Below are 20,643 nucleotides of genomic sequence, written 5' to 3'. Positions count from 1 at the left end.
AAGCCATTTTAGAACCTCACTCATACCAACTTTTATTAAAAATATGACAGCTTTTACTGCTGTCTTTTTGCTTGTATTTAATTTTTTTGTCTGAAGGTTGTTCTCATCAGTTTGGAAAGTATATGCAATTTTACATTTTCTATCAGCTGAGTTTGATAGTAAAGGTAACAATACAAAATTACAAATATTAACTAGTTTGCAGTTTCATCATTTTAAGATATACAGTTGAGATGTAATTGTACTTGGGATTGGACAGCAGTGCAGCTCATTGGCATGTGAAGATTGGCAATTGAGATGTGTTAATGATCTCTGGGCATTCTGCCTTCACAGATCCCCCCGTGCTGATAGTAGATAACGTCACATCAGTTTGGCAGTTGGATCATTCATAACATAAAGTCCTAGTAAATACGTGGGGACTGTGTGGCATGAAAAGTGATGCCTCATAATAATCCCTCTATTGTTGGAGGAATCTTGCTACTATTAGATTAATTGTTGTATATCAAGAGAAAGGGCAAAGGCAAAAGTCTTCAGATAGTTCAAATTACTGAGCAGCTGTATGAATTTTGCTACATAGCTAAAAAAAATATCAAGTCAGCTGTGTTTAAAAGCTTGCTATAATAAACTTGACCAAAATTTTTGAGTGCTGTTTTCTTTTAAGCAGTATTTTCTGCTCTACTCTAACAGCTAATTTTACATAAAATTAATTCAGTTGCTCTCATTTGTTTTTAACAAGAGCATTTAGACTTGCTTTCCTGTCAGGAGAAAGTAAAAAAAAGCAAAATACTGAGTTGCTGAAAGCCTGCTACCTTCTACTGGCATAATCTCTGTAGCAAGATCCTTCAACTAGTCCCACTATTTGCAGGATCAGGGCACAGCACAGGAGGCTCACCAGTGGAAGAGAGAGAGGTAAGAACCATTTCCTGCCAGTCGGTGGGGTTGTTTCTGGTCTGAGCTAAAGAGTACAAAGGTGTGAGCCCCTCTTGAAACAAGAGGTGTGACAGTCCTGCAGGTGAGTGGGTGCTCTGACCCAGAAGTTGGTTGGGCAGTGTGTTAGTTGAAAGCTTTAAGGGGAGTCAGGTTGAGCAGGAGAAAAGGGCTGGTGGTGGAGGCAGAGTCTGTTTTGGGTTAATGCTTGTGCAGGTTATCACAGCAACCTGTGGGCTGGCAGGGAAGCAGTAAAACTAGCAAATACTGAAAAGTGATGTACTGTGAAAGGGAAAAGAGCTGGCATCTAGGAGGGATCTGACTGGCCAGGGGGAGCAAGGTGGTGTTCTAGGGCTGGGGCACCTGATGGGTTCTGGAGGGACACACGAGAGCTTCCTGCAGGGCATGTGTAGCTGCTCAACCCACACCTTAGTGTGTCTAAAAATCCCAATTCTAAGGGATTTTCTTCAATGCAGCCTTCATTCTGGGGTAAAATTTGGGATTTGTGAAAGTTCTGAAGACTGTATTGGTTTAGAATGTTACATAGGTAGCATACTTACAACTCATGCAAGCTGCTCATTGTTTCACCACCTTCAAACTCAACTGTGTGTGTGAATACATATGTATAGATGTGTGTATATAGAGTTAGTCTGCAATTTGCTGTTGAAAGCAAATGCAAACTACAGCAGTGACCTTCCTTCTCTTTCTCCCTTTGGGGGTTCAAATGGCTATTTTTCATGTTCATAATCAGCTCCAGTATCCGACTTCAGCTCATCAGTGTTTCTTGCAAAGGAGTAAATAAACCAGTGAACCAAAAAGAGATCTATGAAGGCCAAGTATCTTTATTGAAGCTGGGTTCAAGTATTTGTTTAGCTGTGGTAACTAATAATAGTGCACTAAACCAGCCAACCTGGTTGCTTCTGGTTTGCTTCCTTTTGAAGGTAGTGTGTGTCTTCTGCACTTCTGGCAGGGTGTGTGTCATATTAGTGGTTGTGGCTGTACCTGTTAGAGGGGCTCCAAGACAATACACAATAGTTTGCATATTTCTGTTGCTTTTGTGAATGTATCTTGCATAACACTGCCAATATTGATAAAGGTCTTGTTACATGACATGGAAGTGTTTTATAGAAGATGAAAAGAAACTAAAACCACAATCTGCAAATTCCTAGGCACGTGCAAGATTTTCAGTTGTAAACTGCCCCATTGCAATAAATATAAAGGTCTTGTTTGCTAATATTGCTAATATTCCTTTGACAGACATTTAGGAACTCGATTTTATAGGCTGAACACCTGTTTTTTTGATGTTCCTTCTTTAGCGAAGAGGACAGGATCAAAAACATGTCTTTCTAGAGCGTTTAATGTTGTCTGTAATACAAGAAAAACAGAAGTTTATCGTGTTTGATCTAGTATATGTGTGATCTGCAGGGATTTAAAGCACATAAATAGTGTTTGTGTCCCCATAAACCTTCTTTTGCTCAGTGGCGTTAAGCTGCGTTTGTGTTAGAGAAATATGCAAAGTGGGTAACTGCACTCCTTGGATGTGTGCCTGGCTGCACTCGAGAAGATTTAACAAATGTTGCATCGTTGCGTTGAATGGAACTAGTGCCGAATTTATTTTTTTGCTCCCAGAAGTGCTTTCTATTTATATGGTCTCTGTAAGAATACGTAACCCTGCTTCGTTGAAACAGTTTTTTTAAAGCGGTAAGAAAACGTTGAAATCAAACATTTGTTAAGGCTTTTCCAAGGAGCCGAGCAAGGGTTTCTGCGGCTGCGGCTCCCAGCTCTGGCAGGGCGGAGGGTGCGAGGGCGCGGTCGCTGCGTCCCGGCCCCGCCGCGCTTTGTTGGCCCGGGCGCCTTTGTTCGCAGAGGGAGCGCAGCAGGAGCCGGGCCCGGTGCACGGGCGGCCCTGCCCTCGCTCTGCCGCCGGCTCCCGCGCCGGGGCCGGACGTTCCTGCAGCGCCCGCGGCGCCGAGCCCGCGGCGGGGCTGAACTTTGCATCCCGGGACCAGCCCCAGCAGCTCCTCGCAGATAAGCGGCACGGCCGGCGGCCGCAGCCAGCGCGGCGCCGCGCGCTGTGTGTAAATACAGCCCGTGTATATTTCTGCATTTGTGTGTTTGTACACTGCGCACCGCCCGCAGCACCTGGGCGCCGCCGGGACAGGTGCGGCCGCCTGGAGCCCTCGCGGGGATCGAACCCGCGCCCTGCCAGCGGCCGGCGCGCGCCGCCAGAGAGAGGCGGCGGCCGCGGGTCCGGGCCGGCCACGCCCTTCCGCCCCGCCCCCCCGGCCTTGGCCCGGCGGATTGGCGAGCGGTGTGTGTACACACACGGGTCCGGGCCAATGGCGCGGGGAGGGCGCCTGACGTCACGCGTCGCGGCAGCCAATGGGCGCTCCCGGCCGGCAGACGCCGCCAAGCTTGTGCGGGGGAGCAGGACCGGGTAGCGCTGGGCGCGGGGCGGGCGCGGGGGGGCGGCGGGGCCGGGCCGGGGGCGCTGCGGGCGCTGCTGCCGCCACGCACCGGGGGCCGCCGGGGGGTCCCGGCTCCGCGGCCTCCTCGCCAGCGGCGAGTGCGCGGCGCCGGCCCGGCCGAGAGGCGTCGTCGGCGCGACTGGATCTCTCCTTGCCGCGGCGGCTGCCAAGGGACCGTCGCCGTCTCGTCGCCTCAGTGTCGCTGTCTGGGCCCAGCCTGCGTTGCCGCCCGCCTTACCTTCCGTCCCTGGCCGGGCCTGTGGGTGAGCGGGGAGCGGGGGGCGGGTGTGGGGGGCCGTGAGGGGGAAGGGCAGCGCCTTTCTTCGGCGATCAGCGGCCGCCGCCCCCCCCGTGCCCCGGGCGGCGCGGTCCCGCCGGCCCTGCCGCCCCCTCCCCGGTGCCGCCGGGCAGCGCGGGCTCGCCCCATCTCGTGCCCCCGGTGCCTCAGGCCGGGCGGACCCCGGAGGCCGGGAGCCGGTGCCCGACACCTGCGGGCGGGCCCGGGCGGCGGTGACAGCCGGGGCGCCTCCTCCATTGTGGGGCTGGGCCGCGCCGGGCTGTGCGGGCTGCGGAGCGAGCGGCGGCCCGGCCGCGGCCCCGGTCGGGAAGGCACCGGCCGAGAGCCCGGCCCTGCTCGGCGGTGCCTGAAGTTCGTGTCGGGGCGGTTCTCACCCGCCGCTCTTATCGGGACAGGGTCAGTCCGGCACAACAACAACAAAACTTCCCTGCCTGCCTCTTCCTGGGAGTTACAGGCCTGCCCGGGCTTCCAGCTGTAAAGGGCTCAGCGGCAGAGGTGAACCCAGTGTAAACACCGTCTGCTGGAGCTCAGAATACAAACAATGGGAGGAAAATACGGAATAAGCAAACTTCCTTGAAATGTGGAAGAAAACCGCAAATGAGACCGTGCTCCCTCATTGAGTAAAGGGGGGATGCCGAGCTGTGGATCACAGCTTGTGCTGCTCTCCTCTGGAGAAAGGACTTTGGGTTTCATTTTCTCTGTAAATTCTTGATTTGACAGAGAAAATGAATAGTTTTAATTGATATGATATAATATGCCGGGTAAACATTTTTTACAAATTATTTCTTGGTCAGTTTTCGTAATTCTGAAAGCAATTCAATTCTTTTTTTGACTCTTCATTAATATGGCTCAAAGTGACTTTGTTTTCAACTACTATCCCTGATGTAGCTTAATTATGTTGACAAAAGGTAGTAAAACGTTGGAGGTTATGTAGTGCTGTAACAAATTGCAACTTGATACAATCTTTGATTCAGAAATAATGTTATGCTGGTAAAAATGGATGCTGTTAAAAAGAAATTAATAGATTTTCTCTATTCCTTTACCCTTCCCAAATTAACCTCCTTTCTTTTGATTATATTATATCCTATCATACACAAAACCAGATCTGTGTAAGTGTGGCAAGGACTGAGAGGACCAGTGTTACAGGGCAAATGCAGACCTGTGTTTCACAGCCCATATTTATGCCAATGCTCTGTATACTCACCAGTAGTTTTTACACAGTGAAGTATTGAATTTCAGAAACTTCTGTTCAAACTAACGTGGAGGGTGTTAAATATAGCACTTTGAAAAAAACATGGCATACTAAGGAGAAGTTTGTGTTATAGAAAAGAAAAGACTTGGCAGGAGAGGTGGTCAGGAGGGAAAAAAAGTCAACTTTTCTTTTGAAAAGTTTCTTACTGTAAAGTGAGTCTAGTGCCTCTAGAAGAGGACAGAGTAACAGGTCAAATTATTTAGTTCTATACTAGAAGAAAAAAGAAAATTATTCAATATTAATAAGATTGTCTCATGGGTGAATTTAAGAGTGATCTTATATTACTGTCAAATTATTTGGCTTTCTTTTAACCACTTCCTCTTTGCATAGCAAAAAGAAACCATTTGACTTGTACTATCTTAATAGAATTAATTTTACAGAAAACACACCAGTGAGAGGGATGCTCTTAATTGCTGCAGAGGGTTCTGCCTGGTGCCTCACTTTACAAAGTGGGAAGGTGCAGTTTTCAGAAGAGCATCTTGGCAGCAGCTCTCCAGTGTAAAAGGCACAGGCCAAGCACCCAGCTGGGCAGCAGCAGTGCTGTTCTGCAGGGGATGTCAGTAGGACAAGAGTTTCCTTATCTCTGGCTGCTCTTGGCTATGTTGGATGGCACTGTAGAGACCTCTGGTGCATCTGGACACACTTCCTGAGCAGTTGTCAGCACCCTCCCACTGAAGATCTTTCAGTAGCTTTGGCTAAAATTGTTAAAGGTTTAGTGAAGAAACAGGGACCAAAATTCCAGCGCTACATCCTCTTCAGGGGTGTATGATGTTGGTTTAGATGTGCAGACCCTGTCGCTGTGCCTGTGAAAGCTGAATGTCAATCTCTAAATGCAATATAGAGTAGTGACTTGCATGGTATGAAGGGAAGCTCGTGTAGCCCATCCTGTGTAGAGAGAAATATTTAAATTTCTGTATCCTGATGTGGAGCAGAATGAATTCTAGTCATAGCCAGTCTAATTCAGTTCTTGGAATTGCATTTCTTCTGGTGTGCTACCTTAATATAATGTTCTTAGGGCTGTCTCTAATAAGTGATAATTTCTTAAATTGTTTGCCTTTTCATGTTTTGAGTGTAACGGTGTAAGACTTTCTCCACTACTTTTCCAATTACATTCACTGTACATGACTCTTGATGAACCAACAGTGAATCTTAAAATAGGGGAAAATCAGCTGTCTGTTCTTTTCCTAGGAAATACACTTGTGGATTTTTTTGTGCATAAAGCCAAGAAACCACTGGAATCAGATGGGTTTGTCACAAAACTTTAGGTATTAGGTGACAAACAGCCCCAATGTCTTGGTGTGGTAATAGGGCACATAACATGGTGGAGCTGAGGGCACAAATGTCTGTGGTGGGATCTGAGAAACCAGGGGTATGCAAGGAAATATTGTAAAAAGGTGCAGGTGTGCTAGGGAGCGAGAGTTTTGTAGCCACTTCCTGGATTGATTCTTCATGTTTATTTTGTAACATCCAGTATCAGAATGAAATGAATTCTTTCTCCCCCCATTATTTGATTTGTAGACCATGATTCTTCTGCAAGGATCTGAAGCAGTAGTAAGTGATCTTATTTTCATAGTTTCATTAAAGGAACTCCTTTGCTCCTTGATCTGATGTCCTGTGTGATAGTTTCCAATAAAGGGCTTTACAGACTGCTCAAATTACTTTATGCTTTTCAGTATTTATAGCATAAAAATCAATCTAAGCAAAACTGCAGGCCTACAATAGTTCAGTTTGTAAGACCACTATAATAGACCTGTAACAAAAGCACAGCTTTGTAGAATATCCTACTTCTGGTGAAATACAGAACAGTAATTGAATTAAAAAGATGATGTTTGAAAATAATTCAAGGTCTAGCTATTCACTTAGTACTGCTGAAGAAACTCTTTGCCTTTCAGAACACGGTTTGCAAAATCCACAGCCTCCTGTGAAGCCATTTGTGAGGATATTTGTACTTACTGAAACCTAAAGTAACTCCTGGATTTTTGTAGCACATGAAAAATAGTGCTTTAGCCAGCTCACATCCAGTATTGGCTGTCACTATGGAGCCTGAAACCAAGCTGGGAAAAGATGAGTGTTTGGTTTTGTTAGTGTGCTTGGTTGTGAACTGCAGCAATTTAGGTGTTGGCACAGTTTCATTCTTTCTGACTTGATAATGTTTAAAAGAGGAGACAACTTGATTTTTGGTAACTTCCCAAATCATTTAAGCATGAATTCTAGAAGGGCTTTCTTTAGAGGTATCTTTGAAGGCATTATCCAGAATTGTCACAGCGCTGGGATCTTCTGGGTTTACAGTCCATAGGATATTTGACTGACATGAACAGCCAGGTTTTAACATGACCTGTAGAAATCATCCACCTTATAAAGGTGATGTTGTCTTCACTGGTTTTGTGTTATTTCAGTCAGTGGATGTGCCCTGACCACCAGGTTTTACACAAACACGTGTCAGAGGAAGCAGTGATGGTAGCTGAGACTGCCTCTGTTCCTCTTTGCTAGCAGTGATGGAGTGCCCATGTCCAAACCATGGGATTTTTGTTAACATCTGGAGACCAAACTCCATTTGGGAATGTAATTCTGGTCTTGCAGCTCAATTTACTTTTTCCTGTGGAGCTTAGAGTATGCTCCTGTGTTTGGCAAGGCAGGTTTCTCCTGTTCCATCAGGTTCCTGCTGCTGCTAGGTTTGTGTTGGTTTGGGTGGGAATAGCAGATGATTCAGTTGTGGCTTACAACCTCTTTGGTACTTTTGTTTAGTGGAGTCCCTCACTGACCTCTCTTGGATGATTATAACATCTGGCTGGGTGTATGGGAAGGTTAATTTGATAGGAATTCATAATCCATTTGCCCATGGGTGGTGTACACAAATATGTTCTGTGTGAATAAGGGACCATTTTAATTCACTGTTTTCTCATTGCAAATTTCGGGGTGGGAAAAAAGAAAAATAAGGTCAGAAAGAAATTAGCAACAGGTATCCACTGTCTTTAAGGCTGTGAACTTTTAGTTGTATAGAGGAATTCTTTGACTTGGTAGCAGCTATTATAATGCTATTTGTGGGAATTAAAGCAAATATATCAGTAGCTACTCATTAAGGCTTGTTAATGCCAATGCATTGACATACTGAAAGTCACTTGGGAACTGTAATGGTCATCCAAGAATATATGGTGGTAACATGACCAGTAATTATGGATGAGATTAGAAAGTGCAAGTGAAAGTGAGCTTATGTCCTCAGAGTGAAATAAGAAACCATGTGTACATGGGCTCTCCATTTCTTGGGAGGAAGGAGTTAGGTAACTTCCTTTTGTTATAAACTTGACCTTGAGATTTGAGGAATGTGAGAAATATATTTCTGTTCTCTTAAAGGTGCAATCAGGTTATTGTAAACTTCAGTTTATTTAAAATTCAACTTGCAGTTGCAAATACATTCAAACATTTTTTTAGATCAGTAACTTCATACGTACAACTGATACAATTTCAAGCTGTGTATTGATTTGGTATAACAGCAGACTTCTGCTCTCTGTCAAAAGCAAATTATTAATCCTGCTTCTTGCTGGATAAGAAATTGAGGAAGCTGTGATCTGGAGAAAAAAATATCCCCCTTCCTAATGGATTTTTGAAGCATGCACACACCCCAGTGAATTCTTCAAAAGCATACAGTAGTCTTCATATGGACAAGCCATATGACACCTTTTGTCACATTTCAATCCATAAGTAAATTCTGAGGGATCATGAATGCTTTTTTTTCAGAAATGGAACTGGTCAGTCAGTGGCCAGGTCTGAGGCTTGGTCCTGTCCTGTGCACAGGCTGAGGTGGCCCTTGGAGCTCTCAGGGGTTACAGTGGTTGGAAAACTTTGTTATAGCCCCTGTCAGCCCCACTGTTGGAATTGTGACAATATTAGACCTGAGGTGCTCTCTGAGAGGGCCAGGTAGCAATGGCAGCTGTTGAGGGTGTGCAGCATTGGGAAGGAGTGGAAGGTGGAAGAAGTGGGTAAAAGTGGAAGATCCCTCTTAGCAGGGGCGGGATCTCAGAGCAGTGCAGTATATTTCATTGAACTGTGCCCTTCAGGTATCATTGTGTGCTGTAATCAGTATTTGTGAGCTTGTTCATCACCAGAAAATTCCCTTTTTGCCTTTGTACCAAATTATAATTAAATAAGTATGAAATTTTGGTAACCTTTACCCTTTGGTGAATACTGCCATAATCTTTGACCCATGCAAGAGTAGAGTTAAATAGAGGCATTAAACTACAGCAAAGCTGCTAGCAAACTATGAGGAAAGTTATAGCTTTAGGAAGAAATAGCTACTAAGTCTTCATAATCAAGTTGTTTCTTGTCATATAACTTGGTAGTTTTTAATTAAATGCAAATATAAAATTATCTTCAGTTCATTGGATGTTAAGATCCTTCCAGCTGCAAAGTGTAGCCAAAAGTATATCTCAACAGTGTGGTTAAACATTTCCATATATTTGTCAATACACTGATAATTCTGGAAATTTTTAAATCTCAATATTAAAACTTACAAAACCAGATTAATATCTAGACCATTCTCTGGTGTATCATACAGTGTATGGGCTGGTGTTAGGAAGAAGCTGGTGTGAAGTCTCAGTAGACAAAAAGATGCTGTTTTCATCTGAGCTTGATTGACAGAGGAGCCAATGTATTCTTGGCAATGCACAAACACCATCTTACCATGGTATTTTACAGTCATCACATAAATCACTCAATTTTTTTCAAATGTCAATCCATTGTGAAAATGAAATTTCTTCAGGCAAAAATGTGTTTGTGAAAATACAGTTTGCTGTTTACTCTGAAAGGAAGTTGTACCTGCTCCTTACTACTGAAGCAGCAGACTCCCAAGTGTTGTGCCTGTATAGTAGTCAGCTATGGGCTAGAAACCCAGTCAGAGAACAAAAAGTGAGCTTATAGAATAGATAAAAGTTGTCTATAAATCTCAGAAAGATGTTTTAGATCATACTTTAAGTGTGCATGAATGTTCCCCTCTGTGCTGATGTCAGGCCCTGTGTACTCTATCTTGAATTACAGTAAGCTGGTTTGGGGAATTAAAAGAGCCTTCAAAGTTCAAGTGCTTGGGAATTATTCCACATGTTTAATGTAAAGTTCTCCTCATTTGGACAATAAGAAACATGCTCCACCCCACTGATTTAGCAAGAAGCTGTGATTGCTGCCCCCGTGGTTGGCCCTGTGGCTCAGTGCTGGTGCTGGCACTGAGTGTGGCCAGGAACGTGCCTGAGGAGCAGCCAGGCCCAGGCTGCTGGGAATGGGGGCCCAGCACTGGCAGCACTGGGCAAGCAGCAGAACTTGAGGGTCAGCAGTGCAGTTGAATGAATGGAGACCTTGAGCACTTTCAGCTAGGAGAGAGTTTGAATCCAGCTTTGGATTTTCTTCCCATGTTACGTGTTCTTCTCACTCAGACCTGTCTTCATTGCTGGGATTCAGGATATTGAGTAGCCTCCATCAAACAGTGCTTTTTCTAGTCATGTATACATGTACAGTCATATACTGTGTACTGGTAGTAAATAATGGTAGTAAATAATGGGTACAACAGTGAGTAAATACAATAAATAGTGGGAGTAATTGGGTTGTAGCATTTGGGATCCACTCCGAGAGTCCCGAATGGAATCCAGTTCATTTGTTGCCTCAGTATTTGCTACATTCAGTCCTTGAGGGGACATTTGCTTTTAGCGAACCCCACAGTTTGGTGGATCTCTCTCATGGAGCTGAAGTGCTACAGTTTATACTCATTGAACTTGCAGGAATGCCTCCTCTGTTTTTTTCCGAGTTCTTAGTGCTGTGTGAACTTGAGTCATAATCACTGCTGTTGCCAGGAGGTGTCAGTTAATTTTTTTGATGATACATTGGCATTTTCCTCGATCTTAACTACAAGATGAGATCTTCACTTTCAATTTGGGTTCAGGTAGTTTTATCTTTCATTTGGATCTAGGTTTAAAGCAGTAATGCTCATTTCCTTTTTGTGTTGTATAGTTGAGAGAACTTCTGTGCTTTGGATTCGCAGGCTGCAGCCTTTTAATTCAATTTAATTTAAATCAAGTGTCATTAAACAATGACACTTTTAAACTGAATACTCTTCTCAAATTATTTTATTTTGTTAAAAATTTGTAATATCATTCAGTGGTCAAGTCAGACTTGCTTTGTTCAGTCTCTCTAATCACCTTGTCTGATATCTACTAGGACTGTTTTGAAGGCATACAGTTGCTCACAGTAAAGGCTGGAAAAATAAGTTGTGGTACCTGCCAGACTTTCATCATACAAGTCATGGTGGAAGTTCCTTTCAAAGGCTTCCTTAGAGCTACTTTCTAATGTTATTTTCAAAATAAAAATTACTGTGTGACAGCTGAAGATGGTGACTTATTTTCTATCCTGTGTGTGTGACTTGTTGAATATATACCTTGGTTGGCTTTTTTGAAGAGCTTCATTGAGTGACAAGCTGGATTGTTATATGGCATTCCTGTCTTGTTTTTTTTTTTTTAATTTTTTTTTTCCAAAAAGGAGTTAGGTATTGAAACATGTTTTAGGAACAAGCTGGAGAAACACTTCCTGGGAGCAGGTGGATTTCTGATAAGTACTTAATAATTTTGAAATTTTGCTGATCTGAAAACTTGAGACACACTGAAGCAGCATATGTGTAACAGGTGGTCTAAGCCATGAAGATGCTGTGCATAAATTAGTGGTTTAAAACTGAGCCTGTACTGATTAATAAGGAGTCTTTTTGTTACTGCTGTCTTCTGAAATCAGTCTTGTAATAGTTGGAAGTTAGTACTATGGAGAGGGATATGAAGAGTATAAATTACTTTCTTGTGGAAAGACTGGTATTGTACAGGTTTCTTTTTCTTGAAACTCATCACACTTTCCTCTTAGCTGACCCAGTTACCTGGAATAATTTTCACTTTACAATACTGTTTATCAGGTAAATGAGAAAAAACACTCCTTAGTGTTGATAAAAATCATCCTAGGATACTAAAATATCTCTTTTTTAAAATTTTTTGTATGTTCTGTAAAGACTTTTCATCATAACAATTTAGGTGATTGTCCAGTAGTCATCTTCATTTGTAGATGTTTAGTACTGATGTAATATTACATAAATGGCACTTTCTGTGGGAACTGGTCTCTGGCACTGAGGAGGATCTTTGCATGGTGCTGGTCTAGGTGAGGGTCTGACTTGTACTGATCAAATTTTAGAAGAGAAACCAGGGTAAGTTTGGTAAAGCAGAGAACAGACTGTTATGTTGTCTTATGGGGTAATTTAAAAATAAGACTGGGCAATAGATCGAAAATAAACATAAGAAGGAATGCAATGTTGTTCTGCAGATAACTGTTTTCTGTTTTGCACTGTTTGTTGCACTGGAATTCAGCTTCAAAATCACCAAAAGATCAGAATAGATCTGGCATTTAACTTGTAGTTAGAATAGGTACAGATAAGACTCCTGTACTGTTTTGCTATAACTAGAGCTTGATTACCTGGGCTTTTGTAAATTTCATGCTCAAACTGGCTTTTTAGGATCAGTGGCACAAGTGATTAGAAAATATGTTCTAAAGGAAGCTACAGCTCAGAGTTTACAAAGTCAGGCAGTTTGATTGGCTCCTTGTGCCGTACAATATATGACCAAAAGGCAATTTTATGGGAGTGGATTATAAACCAGGACTTAGCTTAGGAAGGGACAAATGTAGTTCCAGAAAAAGCAATCTTTGTGTCTCACGTGCTCTGGGCTCTGTCTTTATGCAGCTTCATTTCAGTAGAAACCAGCTAAAGAAGAAAAAAGGTTGAGTTTTATGTTTTTCTGTCTGTGTGGCGCAAGCACATGCAGCAACTGGGAATGAAGAAAATCTCCATTTTGAGGCCATCTGTGTCGGTTCTTTTGTCTGAACCTGACAAGAGGTCATGGCAGATGGTGGGGTCACAAAGTCTGGCTGCTCGGGCTTGACAAAATGTGTTCATAAAGCTGGAAGAATCCCAACTGTTCTTACTGGCTGAGGAGCCTTGTGGCAAAGGACTGTAATAGTTTATGGACAATACCTTCTGCATCATTAAGCTTGACAGCAAATAACTTGTCATGATGAACCTAGTTTGCTTATCTGCAAATAAGTTAAAACTGCTCAGCAATTATGTTCTTAACTACATTTTATTTGAGAGAATTACTTGTAAAGCCTCTTAAAGAGAGGGAGGTCAGACTGCAACGGGAATTTTAGCCAGAGCTGCAGATGATGGATTTGGAGAGTTCATCTGCAGGGGTCAGAAATGTCAAAAAAGAACAGGCACCAAAGATCATAATTTTCAGATGCATTGCAAGAATTCAGTATTTGCTCCTTGCCATGACCTTTGTAGCTTTATGGCTTCAGGTTTCAGGATTACTACAGATCCAGTAGCTCCTTTCCCCAGGGTGGGAATAGATACCTCTTTGTAGTGTCTTCTCTAAAGCCAGAGAAAAATTTGTATTATTTTCGTGGGTGTTTGGTGGTGAAACTAAAATGTACAAGTTTTCACAGGAGAATGTCTTAGTAGATTTGTGTGGTGTTCTGGAGTAACTGCTTAATCATGGCTGCAATAAAGGGAGGCACCAAGGAAGATAAGTACAACTCAATCAACAGGAAGTGGAGGACGCCTCTATGTTGAATAAAATGGTTTTCCACTAACAGTTTAATTGATTTGATGTCTGAATAAACCAAGAAACGTGTAGAAACAGCCTAGAATTTAAAATTCTCTGGGTAATCCCAAACTACTACGGCAGTGATGGGATGTGATGGTAGAGTTCCTCATTAGTTGCACGCACTACTAAACAACCCCTGGCACTTTCCTGGAGGGAGGTGAAGACACTGGCCATTCTCAAACTTGACATAGGTTAAACCACAGAGGAAATGGCATAAATGGCATCCTGCTTTTGTAGCTGCTGAGTTCTGCTGTAAATGGTCATGACTCTTCTTTGATAAGTAGTTTAGGTATCTTCCTAATTTTACTGAATTGATTCCACACTTAAGTGTGAACAGTTCTCTCTCTCTTATTCATCCAAATGCAATTCAGATGTCTTTTGTGGTCCATTTTTAAACTGCAAGTAGTATTTCTAAAGTACTTTTCAAGGTATCTAAACATTTTGTCAAGTTAATTCTATCTTTAAAATGGTTTGTGTTGACAACATTGATTTGTAATTTTTTTTCTGTTTTCTGTAAGGCTTCTGGAAGCTTTCGTTTAAAAAATAAGTCACTTTAAACTATTTTTTGGTGTACTAACATTTTTATCTTTTCCTGGAATTCTAATATTATAATTCTAACCACACAGGTTTAATGAAAAAGCATGAAAATATTTAAAAGATGATTTAGAGCTGAATTTTTTTTCTTGCATGTTTCCTAATAATTCTGAGTGTTTTCTGTTTTTTCTATATATACATTTGATTAAAAGCCTTCTCTGTTGCTGGCTAAAGAGACAGTGGAGAGAAGTAATTCACTTCCATTTTTAAAGCAAATCTGCATTAAATGCAAAAATTGCATGGTTTTAATTACAAAACTTTAGTAATGATATAACATTGTTTGCTAGCAAATTAACGTAGTCAGGCCTTTATGTAAGTTGGGCGTTTATACATAGGATTTCATCTCTGCCTCTTCCAATCAATGACCATTTTTAGTATTTCTGCAGAACCTGACTATTGTGGGGATTATTTTCTCAGAAGCTTGGGTTTCAACTAAGATATTTCATTAACTGTCTTACAGGATGTTCATTTTAAAGATTCTGTGAAGATGAAAAGGGATATCTTATGGCTTTATGAAATATAAAGCAATACTGTCTGACATGACGGCAAAAAATGTAAGTATGGCTCTTCAACATGTGTTACTGTTCATACTGGCATTCTGCCACTCACTGCTGACTTTCAGAACTGTGTGGACAAATATAAGAAATCAATCACAAAGATCTTCAAATTCAGAATTCTTATCTGATTTTTGTATACCACAAATATGTATCCCATCATCTTCTGCAGTATTTTGATAAATTTAGACTGGTTAGAATCTCTTTAAGCATGTGGAGTTTAATTGGTCAGATTGATAACTGAGGCAATGTTTTATGCTGTTTTCATATTGATCCATTCAGGTCCCTTCCAATTTGAGATATTCTGTGAGTCTGTGATTTCTCGAACATTTCTTCAAACTTAGGTGAAAGCTGCACATTTTGTTGAATCTTCTCACCTTTGCACCTCTGTAAAATCCTTCTAACTGATTGAGTCTGAGTCTCAGATCTCAAGAAAAAATAGAAAGACTGCATATTATTTGGCTGCTGTTGGTACACTCTTGGTTTCTAGAAGACTGGAGGCCTTCTGGTTCCTTTGCTTGCTCATTACCCAGCCTGTAGTGGTGTCTCAGGCTCTATATTTGACTCCTCTATCCCGAGTTCTGAGGAAGCTTATGAAATGTCTTAACATCCTGACCTTAATTTTCTGCCTAATTAGCTGTGCTTCCTGAGATACACAGCTTGTGTAGAGAACAGTTCTGGTTAATCCTGGTGATCAGTGAATTGAGGGTGACTTTGGGCCTTGGGCAATTTGCCTGTTGACATCCTGCATTCTAGTTAAATCTGAGTGGGTTTAGGAGCCAACACCACCAAAGAAGTGCCCCACAATGAAAGTGCAGGCAGCCCAGGATTGTGCTCTGTTCAGTAACTGCAAAAGCTTTTGTGCATATTGGGTTAGATTGGTGCCAATGATATAGTTTGGTTTAAATTAATTCTCAAGTGGTGGAAATTTCTGTTGGCTTTATTAATAGCTTCATTTGGAGTGTGGCTCCAGGCTTTTGAGGTGTCTTATATCTCACTTTTTAATTCAAGCTTACCAAGACATAAAGTAAACTGATGTGTATATTCAAAGCCCTTTGCTTATTATTTCATAGGTCATATTCATCTCTAGTACAAATAAATAATTCTACTGATGTATGTGGGACAGCTGCACAAATCCAGGTCATTTGTGGCTTTGACCTTTTGTTTGATGCAGTCAAAGGATAAATACCAATCCCAATAAAATCCATGGAGTGCTGTGTCACAGAGTGGCACAGGCTGGAAGGGATTTCAGGAGGCCATCTACTCTGGGGTTTTGTGTAAAGCTCTTTGACACTGGAGCCCAGCTCCTTGGTGCTTTGCTCAGGGCTCCATCAGGGCTTTGGGTTTTGAAAATCTCCGAGGACAGACGTGACATTTACTCTGGGTAACCTACTCTTGTTCTGAATATAGAACTATAATTTTGATGTTTATTTCAGCACAATGCTGTGGTTACTTTAGAGAATAAATGTTTTATTGGTATGCATACTTTGAAATTTTGCATGTCAAAATCAGTCAAACCTAGTCAGATACCTAATATTTATGGGTTTATGTTTAAAAAAATCAGCTGCTGTGGTACAGATGAATGTAGGACTCAGTTTTCATGTTTACCTGTTCATGTGGTGGTCATATGCTTTGTGTCATTGGTAGCACTTCTTAGGGTTTTCCCAGCCTTGGTTACTCAGAATTGCTGTGGTTCCTCAGAATAGTGTCAGCCCTGGTGTTTCCTGGTGCTGTCAGAAGGCCATCATGCTTCTGAATTTGCAGAGTTGCAGGGTTTAGATTCTGTATATGCCTGGGGGTTTTGCAGCTCAAAATTTGTTTCAAATGTAAGGTTAATATTTGTTATAGTGTCAGAAATGGTTTAGTGATCTGCAGAGTGAGTTGAGGGAGAGAGCTTCCTTGGGAGAGTACTTCCATCCTTTTCCTTTATGTTGAAGCATCAAGGAAAGGAAGTTTTAAAGTACTGGAATTTGAGCATCTTCCAGAAACTCTTGAAGGGTTTCTGTCAAATGTGCATGGCAGGAAGCTGCCACCTCTGCATTCTGCAATCACTGCTGCTCAGCTGGGCATGTGTGTGCTCCTGCTGCATCACAGCCCTCCAGTGAGCTGTAGCTGGAATGCCACAGCTGGAATTTCCACCTTGCAGGAAGCTGTGTTGAGCAACCTCCTGTCCAGCCAGCTTGTACTTCAAGCACGTGCCAGAATGTTCCTGTAGATTGGATGTGTGTGCAAGACGAAAAACCTTCCCTGCTGCTGTTTTACCTTCCAAACTCCGAGTGCGTGGTGGGAAAATTATCCAGGCTGGGCTTGCTGCTCATTTCTTTAAACACAGGACCCTCTCTGGTATCTGTCTGTGGAATATTGTTTGTGGGTAATTTGACCTTCCTTAGAAAACTAATCCGACCAAAGAAGCTATGAATAATAAAATGTTGACTAAAAGTTCCAGGTTCTGTTGGAAAAAAGATGTTTATGTGCTTACCATATACATTGTGCCCAGATGTAATTCAAATCACCCTGTCCAACTGGGTTGTTTCATTCTTTCCTTCTATAAGAAAATGTGGGGTTTTTTCTTGCCTGTTTTGTATCTCCTTTCCCATCAGTCCTTCAGGTAAAAAGACACCAAAAGAGTATTAACAAATGGAAGAAAAAAAGAGCAAATACTCATGGTAAATTTTAGTTTAGTTTACTCAAACAAATGAGTGATATAACTTCAGCAAATTTTTTGAATAAGACTGTTAAGTTTTGATTGTGAAGTTATTTGTCAGTGCTTCTCAGAGGGTGGCTGTCTTGCCATAGATAAGGTCAGTTAAATGTCTGTGATGTTCTCCTTTCGCATTCAGCATGGAGCAGAGTTTCACTGCTGAGGGTGGTCACAGAGACTACAAGAGCTGCTCATGGCAGTTGGCCCCATCCAAAACTCTGGCTGTGACTCTTTCTTTCCCCTCACCCTGTTTGGAAACTTAGTCACTAACAGGAAAGGCAAACACACCTCTAAGATATTCAGTATATGCAAAGCCTGCCAGGTCCTTTCTTCATCTTCCATCGTGGCTGGGTTCCTTGTGCTGCAGATGAACAGAAGAGAGTCCAGCTCCTGCCATCCCAGTAACCAGGCACTGTGGGCCAGTGTTACAAAGTAGAAATATCACAGGAGCAGTACAAAAAGTAACAAATGATACCAGTTAAGCATTGGATTGTGTACTGGTTCCAGCTTAGGAGTTGTTACAGTACAAGATTCCCAAAAGCAGTGTGTGGTGTCTCAGATAACAGTGTGGCCTGGGACCTCTTGAACACTGAGATGGAATCCTCTGAAGGTCCTGCTGTGCTGCAGTGTTATAATGTTCCATCACACATTGCTTCTTCTGAGGACTTAGGATCAATCTTCTGCAGGAGAAACAAATTCCTTTAGATCTGCCACATTTCTCACTTCGGTTCTCATGAAATTCAAGTTTGTTTTCAAGCTCTTCTAAACTTAGATACAAGGATTATAAAATTGAGAGAAGTGCTGCTCTTTATAAATGTGCTACTAGGATCATTGTAATGAAAACAACATATTTCTGTGCAAACTGAAGTTCTGTAACTTTGTGTCATTTGGATCACTGGAGTACAACATACACACAAAATCTTTCAGAGAATTAAATGTAGAAGTTAGAATTTTCATTCTGACACCGTATATGTACGTCATCCTCAGTGTTTTATTGAAACACTGATCTGAATAGGGAAATGTACACTTGTAGATCTAGAGCTGAATGTTCAATTGTGAACACATTTCAGTGCTGTCTTTGAAGATGTTCCTTGTAATCCCTTCTCTTGGAATGAGTTGAGGCCCATAATCTAACATGATATTTATCCCTGTGGGCCCCTATTCTTTCCCTGAATTTCAAGTTTCTCCCACTGGTGTTCTAGTTGCCACAGAGGCAGGCAGGGCTCCAGGGAGAAGCTGGCACTGTTGTTGGTGTAAAGGCAGCAGAGGTGTGAGCCAGCAGTGCAGCCTCTTGTCCTTGGCCGGGCCTTGCAGAGCTTTACCCTGTGCAGCTCCCAGCTGTGCCAACCTCTGTTAAACATCTCCTCAAGAACACACCCTCAGGATGAGGAGCCACAGTGGCCTCTTGCCACACAAGGAGTGTTCCTTGTGCCCGTGCACAGGAGATCCTGGAGTGCTGCTCTTCTCCTGGCTCTGCTGCCAGGCCTGCCAAGGAGACGCTGTGGTTTGTTTGTTTGTATGTCCTCTCCCCTTGCCCTGCTCGGGCCCTCCCGGCCCTGCTGCATCGCTGCTGCACCGGTGCCACCTGCTGGGAGACAGCCCTGCAGTGGGAGGGACAGTGGGACAGCCTCTGAGACAGCCCCTGGGGACAGCACAGCAGCCCAGGCTGGGAGTGAGGAGGCTCTGGCTGGGTGTGCCAGGAAGGGCAGGGAAGGGACAGTCTGACAGTGACAACGCCTGAGATAAACTGAGGGCTCGTTTATAGGAGCACATCACTGAGCTCACTTGGGCAGTGTTCTACAATCAGAGTAGTGCAGCAACAGTTGATCTTCCTACGTGTCTCCTGCTGGGGGCAAAATTTTAGTAGAAGTATTTTCAAGAGTCTGTCACAAAGCAGTGTGTGCAGATTTTCCCCTACAAAAATTATCTGCTGAATATTGAGAGACTGAATGCTTATAGCAGCTATTCTTTTGTCTTGTGTAGTTTATTTTAGTTAAGTTTAATTTACCTAAAATTAAATGATGCTCTGACAGGAGTATATTAAAATTCTTCAAGTGGCCCTAGCATAGGTTCCATTATTGCTATATACATCTGTAAAATAAAGCAAAATGTTTGATCCTTCATCATATGATTGCCTTCTTTTAACTTTGATAGTGGAACCCTTTGTCCCAATGATTTACAGAAGTACTCAAATTTTATAATATTTTAAAAAGAGGTTGGGATATGAGGGACTTCCCATCTCTTCCCTTCCTCATCCAGGATGATCTTGTGGTTTTCTGTACAAACTAAACCTTCCTATGCTTTGTGTGCATGCTAAAGTCTGAGTTGCGCTATTCTGTATAAGATTTAAGTTTTCCACATCTGCAGTAACTTCCCCTCAGTAAAGCAGTGTATCTCTGAAGACTCGGGAATGTATTTAGAATGAATAGTCACATCTCCTACCTGTAGACTGTGCAGCTTGGTGCTGAGGCAATTGGACATGGGCAGATTTCTGCTGTTATTGGTGGCAGCTGCTCCTTTGGACTTGGAGGGGATGGTGCCTTACACCATCATAGCCAGAATGGGCTGCTTGGGTCATATGTAGTACACAGAATAATCAGGGGTTTTTAGGTAACAACTTAGTTAAAAGTAGACTCTCCAAATGTCCTGGATACCTTGCCTTGAGTCTCATGCATTTGTTAGATCTACTGTCCATAGGATTAGGATGTTTCATAATGCAGAAAGTTGCTTTCATAATATTGTTAGTTGCATATTAGAAAACATAGAAAGGTTTATCATATTTTAAGACTTCAAAAATGTTTTGTTCAGGTTGGTGTGACTTCCACAAATGGAGACTTGAAAGGATTTATAGATCAGAACCAGAGTCCAACAAAAGGTAAGAGAATTCTATTTGATACATACATTAAGACTTATTTCACTGCAATATATGATTCACATTTGGGATACTCAGAATTTAAATGTTCAAAATGTATTTCATACATCCCCACTGTAGTTGTTCAATACCAACATGTAAGTGTCAGTAGCAAAGATAGGAAGGTCTTTAGGATTTCACAGGGGAAAAGAAGGTGTAATAAAAATAATAAGAGCATAACATAAGCCCTTTTTTTCATTCCTTGATGGTGAATAATTTGCTGAATTTCCCAATTTCTAGCCCACCCTAAAGTTCCCTGATTCTGTTGT

At 42.3% G+C, this 20,643-nt stretch overlaps 1 protein-coding gene across 3 annotated transcripts in view; it reads left to right on the top strand.

Moving 5' to 3' along the window:
• Positions 1–3,509: 3,509 nt before the first annotated feature.
• The window catches only part of TFDP2 (transcription factor Dp-2), a 53,941-nt gene continuing 36,807 nt past the window's right edge, over positions 3,510–20,643 (top strand). For all 3 annotated transcript variants that reach the window (XM_036388988.1, XM_036388987.1, XM_036388986.1), the window contains exons 1-3: positions 3,510–3,655; positions 14,669–14,762; positions 20,272–20,338. In XM_036388988.1, coding sequence (XP_036244881.1) covers positions 14,721–14,762; positions 20,272–20,338 — 109 coding nt within the window. In that variant the 5' untranslated portion in view covers positions 3,510–3,655; positions 14,669–14,720. The remainder of the gene's footprint in view (positions 3,656–14,668; positions 14,763–20,271; positions 20,339–20,643) is intronic.

Source organism: Molothrus ater, chromosome 10 (genome assembly GCF_012460135.2).
Source record: "Molothrus ater isolate BHLD 08-10-18 breed brown headed cowbird chromosome 10, BPBGC_Mater_1.1, whole genome shotgun sequence".
Classification (NCBI taxonomy): domain Eukaryota; kingdom Metazoa; phylum Chordata; class Aves; order Passeriformes; family Icteridae; genus Molothrus; species Molothrus ater.
The sequence above is the reverse complement of the archived record's forward strand: the minus strand, read 5'-3'. Positions and strand labels throughout refer to the sequence as shown.